This window comes from Electrophorus electricus, chromosome 22, assembly GCF_013358815.1.
Source record: "Electrophorus electricus isolate fEleEle1 chromosome 22, fEleEle1.pri, whole genome shotgun sequence".
Classification (NCBI taxonomy): Eukaryota; Metazoa; Chordata; class Actinopteri; order Gymnotiformes; family Gymnotidae; genus Electrophorus; species Electrophorus electricus.
Genome location: NC_049556.1, coordinates 4,079,933 through 4,086,079, shown reverse-complemented (window position 1 = coordinate 4,086,079; position 6,147 = coordinate 4,079,933). Strand labels below are relative to the sequence as shown.

The window sequence follows — 6,147 nt, the reverse complement described above, 5'->3', positions numbered from 1 at the left end:
ACCTAGAGGCCTTCCATCTCAGTGACTGCCTGAGCGAATAGCGTAGCTTGGAATAAACATTAGACGCTTATGTAGACAACAGAACCTCCAGAGCAATTCTAGAAAACATAAGAAAATTACATTGATGGGGAAGAATGCATATGGTTGGGGAGAATCATTGGGCTTCAGATGAATATTCTACCCAGATTCCTGTACCTTTTCCAGATGCTGCCACTTGTATTCTTTGTTAATTTAGATTACCATGTTTAAAAGAAGGCGGCACTGGGGTACCAAATGTCAGATTATATCTGTATAGTATATATGTTTAGAATCTGACAAGAAAATGGATGTAAATCTGTTTTATTTACAGTGGAATTTAATTACTTCACTGATCTCATGTTTCATGTTAAATTCTATTGTCAAGGAGATTTTCATGACTTTTAAAAATTATCAGATGAACTGGCACATGGCAGTTTTAAATGATATATTCTGTTAAAATTATCAGATGAACTGGCACATTGCAGTTTTAAATGATATATTCTGTTAAAATTCAGTTATGTTGCAATAATAATAATCCTGGTGCTTTTTCATAAGAATCTTTATAATCAAAACACAAAATGGACAATAATGCAAATGCAGTAGATTGAACACAAGTAATCTTTCACAAGCACATAAGCACATAATTGTGTTTTTACTATACATTTTAGATTTTATGTACTGGAGCTGTTAAAATTTGTACTAAAAAATTACCACTACTAAAAACATAATGCAAGAACAATGTCTTCCAAATATCTGATTCTTCCACCAGGGGGCAGTCAAATCAAGAGGACAGATACAATTTTGAGTATAAGACATTAGAAATAATACTATATTTGTTAATCTGCATACCATAAAGAGCTGATTTACCTCAATTTGTAATTAAAACATGTTTCATAAAAGTCTAGTACATTAAGCTTGTTTCTTAAACGTTGCCATCTCACTAGCAAGTTCTTATCAGTATAATTAACTTCTTTCTGAAATACTTTTCTCACAGATCCACTTTTCCACATCAGAGCATGTTCTGTCATTCCAGCCCTTCTCGTCTCCAGAGATCCAAATCTCACCACAGTCCTCGGCTTCACTTTTATTATTTGGCTCCCCTGCCGCCCAGTACCTGAAACCCGGAGAGAAAGGATCAGGAATGTAACATTTTTCAGTGTCTTAATTGATTCCATATATATGTATATTCCATAACATACGCACAGTAGTGCTGTAAAAAATTCTGAAGAAATTTGCCTGCACAGCTGATGAAGGACTTCTTCAAGAAAGTTGTCACTATTCCCAGTGATTTGGAATTTACTTCTCTGGAATTATCTGTCCTATCAAAAGTTCTAAAATTGGACATACAAGGTCAATCACTGGTGTCTTTAATGGACTAAATTCATTAAAGATTTTTTTCTGGTGTTTAAGACTACATGCTTATTTTAATAAAAATGGCCAGGATGCACTATACATATGTTAATTTCTTCATTGTTTAAATTCCACTCTTGAATATACATATATAGCACATCCTGGCATGAGGATAACATTTTTTTTGGATGTTTCAGTGAAGCTTGCAAATTCTTGTTTAAATATCATCTATTATAAACCAGTGGACTTGCATTCCTTGCATTCCTAATTCTCCACATCACAAGACCTGTAAAAACTCTATCACTTACTCACACCTACTTAGACCTGAGCGCATTTGCAGTGAAAATGAAGACTTTCTCAAAAAAAGCATGGAAATGTGTGAATATGTTAAAAGATGTGGGTTTTGTAGTCATAGATTATGCCTGTTTTACTTGTTCAGAGAGTAGACACACTGAACTACAAAGAATCTACTGTTAAGACTACAAGAATTGCCTTGGTGCTGTTTTATCGTCCTACAATTAAAACAGTGATTAATATTATACATAAACACTTCAGAATCCTAGAGGATGATGCAGAGACCACATCCATTTTTAAAGATCCTCCACTAATCTCCTACAGATGAGACAAAAACATCAAAAAATCAAAACATGCTTGTCAAGAGTGAGACAAATTATCGTTCAAATAAAGGTTGTGGTACTTTAGCCTGCTGAAATGGAATTTAACATTTAGAGACTGCAAAACTGAGATGGAAAAGTACAAGTATCTATGTAAGTGCTATTGTAGCAATGGTCGAGAAAGCATATGACTAGGTTAGGCGGTGCTGCGATAGCAATAATATATTAAGCTTTAGCAGTAACGATGTAACTAATGGAAATATGTGTAGGCATTGCATGATTGAGCAATGCAATCTTGATGATGGTGAATATCTGGAGTGCAGGATTGAGGAATTTTGACTTCAACACAGTGGTGTGTGTGACAGGGACTATATGAGGAGTCTCAGGGCTCCTCTCCTCTCAGACAATCCTGTTTGAGACATGAGTCTTTCTGCAGAAAAAAAGCACTTTACTTGCAAGTGGTGTATGTCTGTTAATTCCACATAACATCTAACTCCCACAATAGCACAACACCTGCAATTTCTTTAGATGCGCTACAGGTAAATTTATTAACACATCCACTAAAATAACTGGCACAAAAGGATCAATTGTCATCACTCATTCTTCATGCATTACTGTGGGACTTGTCTACAGTATTACTTGCAAGGGATTTAATTAGCTTTACATTGGAGAAACCAAGAGAAGGGTTCCTGATCAGTTTGTTGAATACGTTCGGACCATCAGAATTAAAGATTTGTCCTTTCCAGTGGAAAGGCATTTTAATATTAATGCACACTGCATTAATGATATCTGTCTGCATTGCCACATGTTGCTATGGCAGCAATGAAATTGAAAAATGAAAAATAACTCTCATCTATACTCATGGAACTTTAGAACCACATGGAATTAATTTTATGATTTAAACATCTACTTTTTCATATATAAACTTGTTCCTCCTCTTACAAATTCAGAAACACTTTGCCTGCACAGTTGTTGAAGGACCTCAGTCTGAAACATCCTGTTTCTCTTGAAACCTTGTGTTTTTGAATATTTTGAACATTTTGAATAATTTTGAATATCTCTACATCTATTACTATAGTACAGTGCAGTTACTCACCTGGAATGTTTTATTTATTTATATATATATTACACACACACACACACACACACACACACACACACACACACACACACACACTTAAAAGTGCAATACTTTAACAAACAATATATTAAAAGTGCCTGTAATTAGTAATATATGAGGGAGTATAAACAAAGCTGTAGGAGCTTGACTGAATTCAACAGGAAGGCCATTTAAAGTTCAAAGTCTCTTTGGTACTTGGTCACTTCCTTATTTCACACCACACACTGTTTCAGAATATTAATTGGATTGGCTATCAGCCCCAGATCTCTAGCACAGCCTCTGACCTAGTGCTGCACTCTTAAATGCCCTTCTTTCTGATTGTCCCACAAAACGTTCTGTTTCTCCTAGGATCTATGCGCTTATAGCTAGAATTTGTTGGCATTTGTAATATGATGAAGCTATTCTGCAGTGTACTGTTGTGCAGCATTTGTCTATTTAATTATGTTGGGTAATGCTTTGACTCTAACTCTGTACACTTTAAAACACTCAGTTATCTCCCAATAAAGAAGAACATAAAGACAAATATAAAGAAGACTATAAATCAGAATATAAAACAGAATTATGTCCAGCATGAAGCACTAATGTCTCAAGCATGAGAAATGTTTATTGTTTAGATTTCTGTGCATCCTGACTGCTCTGAGTGTTCATTATATAAGACCAATATTCAGTGGCAGAGTAAGACACACAAAGAGAAATGATCTTGGTCTTACGATGTGATGAGTGCTGTGTCATCCACCCATTTCCAGACCCCTTCTATGTCGATGTCACTCAGACCTATCCAAGCTCGACCCGTGTTAATGATCTTAATGATCCGTTCCTGTGATTGTGAAAACATAAGATATAACTGAGCACTGGTGTGTTCTCTCTCTCTCTCTCTCTCTCTCTCTCTCTCTCTCTCTCTCTCACCTGTTCCTCTCTGCTGTTTATGATTACCAGGTCTGCTCCTTGTCCTCTGCAGGTTTGTCTGCTCTCCTTCCAGGTCTTTTTCTCAGTAGAGATGTAGTATACTCTGGATCCTAGTTTGATGTGTGCATTTATTTCATACAGCATGGTAAGACACTGTTGGTCATAACATTTACACGCACACTTTTGTAAACACCCAGCACAGTGAGGGCCTTCGATAGACCTCCATGCTGCCACTTAGATTCATGGGACAAAAAGAGCATATGATTTACTAAGACAGTTTCTTCATACACACTCATTTAAATAACCAATTTCATAACATCCCAAATAACAGGCAGCACTAAAGGCAGTATTATAATTAAACAAGACCCTCATAGTTTCTTTGTAAAAAGAAAATGGAAGCATACCAGGAAGTGCATGAATTAGACAATAGAGTGTTTGGCAGTCGCTCATCACATACCCAGTTCAGAAAGCAATTTATTCTCCCGATACAACTTGTCTCTTTCCTGGGTTAGGTTGTTGCATCTAGTTTGTAACTGGTCTCTCGTTATAATCAGGTTGTTCTTTAATTGGTGTCTCTCTGCAGTAAAAGTGAGCCACAATACTGTGAGGACAGTCAGCAAAAGTACACACAGCAGCCCCAGACCCACTGCAGTGAACCTGAGGCATCTCCTCCCATCAGCGCTGGGTCCTAAAGTTACAGAGAAATACATTGTTATAAGTGTGTTCAGATGTATTGATTGTTCACATCATTATAACAACCTCGGTGTGCGATTGTGTGCTGAAGATCACGATGAAACAACATATTGATTATAAAGGAAAGGAATGTCATATTTTGGAATTATTCTCTTTTCATAATCAAGAACTGATGCACTATGGTTGTATGTGATGTGTTTTAGAGCATTAACATACTAAACCCATAACTTAGGTACTCATATTACTGAGCAATTGAACTTCAGTAGGGTAAATGTAGTATCTTTGGTTAAATCAATATTCAAATGTTTTTGTGTATCTGTAAAACTGCCCTGTAGCTCATGTGGTAGAGCAGTAGGGAAAAGTATCATGTCTTGTCATACTGATAAATATATGTTTCACTGAGTGTAGCAGTGTCTGTGCACCTTGTATGTGTTTTTCTTTACATGTACTCTCTCTGTGTCCATCAGGTGTACCCATAAAAGGAAGACATGAAAATTCTGACCATTGTACCAGGAAATATAGCTTTAACTTGAAAACAAGGTTTGTTGTGATTAAGGTTAGGATTTATGTTACATACAGCCTATACTGCTACACATGCCTAGCTAGCTATAATAATATATAACTTGGTGATGAGACGAGACATACGAGAGAAAAGGAGACAAAGAAACAGACAGGAAGAGCGGATATGAGTGTACTGACTTGAGTAGAGAGTTTCCTTGGTTTTCCTGCTCCTCCTACTTTCAGCATTGTCCGTGTTAACATAAATGTCTTCATAGGAGTCATCGCAGCCCTGTGAATCACACCTGTCACCTGCTATTACGCCTGCATTCTGATAGATCTCTCCCGTCATCTCCCCTGGCTCAGAAATCCTGATCTTACAGGGAGGCAGAAATCAGCACAGCCTGATATAGCTGTTTTGATTTGATCAGTTTTGGACAGACAAACTCCACACAGCATGAAGAAAGAACCTGGCTGCAGTGAAACTCTAAGTCACTATATGCGTGTTATTAGTAGTAGTTACTTCCCTTAATTGATGTTGCTTTATGGTCTGCTACAAAATGGTAGGCCTACACAGGACACATTCTGTTGGTGGGGGTGTGGGAGGGGTGACCTTGAGCAGAGGGGGAAGGGGATCATAAATCTTATAAATAATAATAAACATTTTAGAAAAGAACCTCTACCTCTTATATACACATGCTTAAAAGTAAAAAGTGTAGTGGTTTAATATACATTATTTGTCTACATCTAGTGCCATGTGAGGGAGTATAAAGAAAACCATAGCAGCTTGAATGTATTCATATCTCCTTCACAGGAAGGCCATTTAAAGATTTCTGTCTGGTGCTAGTTCACTTCCTTATTTCATTGCATGTGTGCATGTTCATATACAGTGGTGTGAAAAAGTGCCCCCTTCTTGATATCTTATTGTTTTGCATGTTTGTCATACTT

The 6,147-nt window shown here is 36.7% G+C and overlaps 1 protein-coding gene across 1 annotated transcript; it reads right to left on the bottom strand.

Annotated features, from left to right (window-relative positions):
- Positions 1-323: 323 nt before the first annotated feature.
- On the bottom strand, positions 324-5,699 carry LOC113590179 (CD209 antigen-like protein C). Its single transcript, XM_027030201.2, has 5 exons — positions 5,401-5,699; positions 4,466-4,696; positions 4,009-4,118; positions 3,813-3,919; positions 324-1,132 (listed from the first exon to the last, which is right to left on the bottom strand). The coding sequence occupies exons 1-5, from the start codon at positions 5,549-5,551 to the stop codon at positions 982-984; spliced, it is 750 nt and encodes a 249-aa protein (XP_026886002.1). The 5' UTR covers positions 5,552-5,699; the 3' UTR covers positions 324-981.
- Between the last annotated feature and the right edge of the window lie 448 nt (positions 5,700-6,147).

What these genes read in the sequence shown, in the direction of transcription:
- LOC113590179 (XM_027030201.2), bottom strand. Translation starts at nt 5,551, where the DNA reads ATGACGGGAGAGATCTATCAGAATGCAGGCGTAATAGCAGGTGACAGG. An exon ending in TAAATTGCTTTCTGAACTGG is followed by an intron (nt 4,119 to 4,465) that starts GTATGTGATGAG and finishes ACATCAAACTAG; the next exon opens with GATCCAGAGTATACTACATC. An exon ending in TAAACAGCAGAGAGGAACAG is followed by an intron (nt 3,920 to 4,008) that starts GTGAGAGAGAGA and finishes TCACAATCACAG; the next exon opens with GAACGGATCATTAAGATCAT.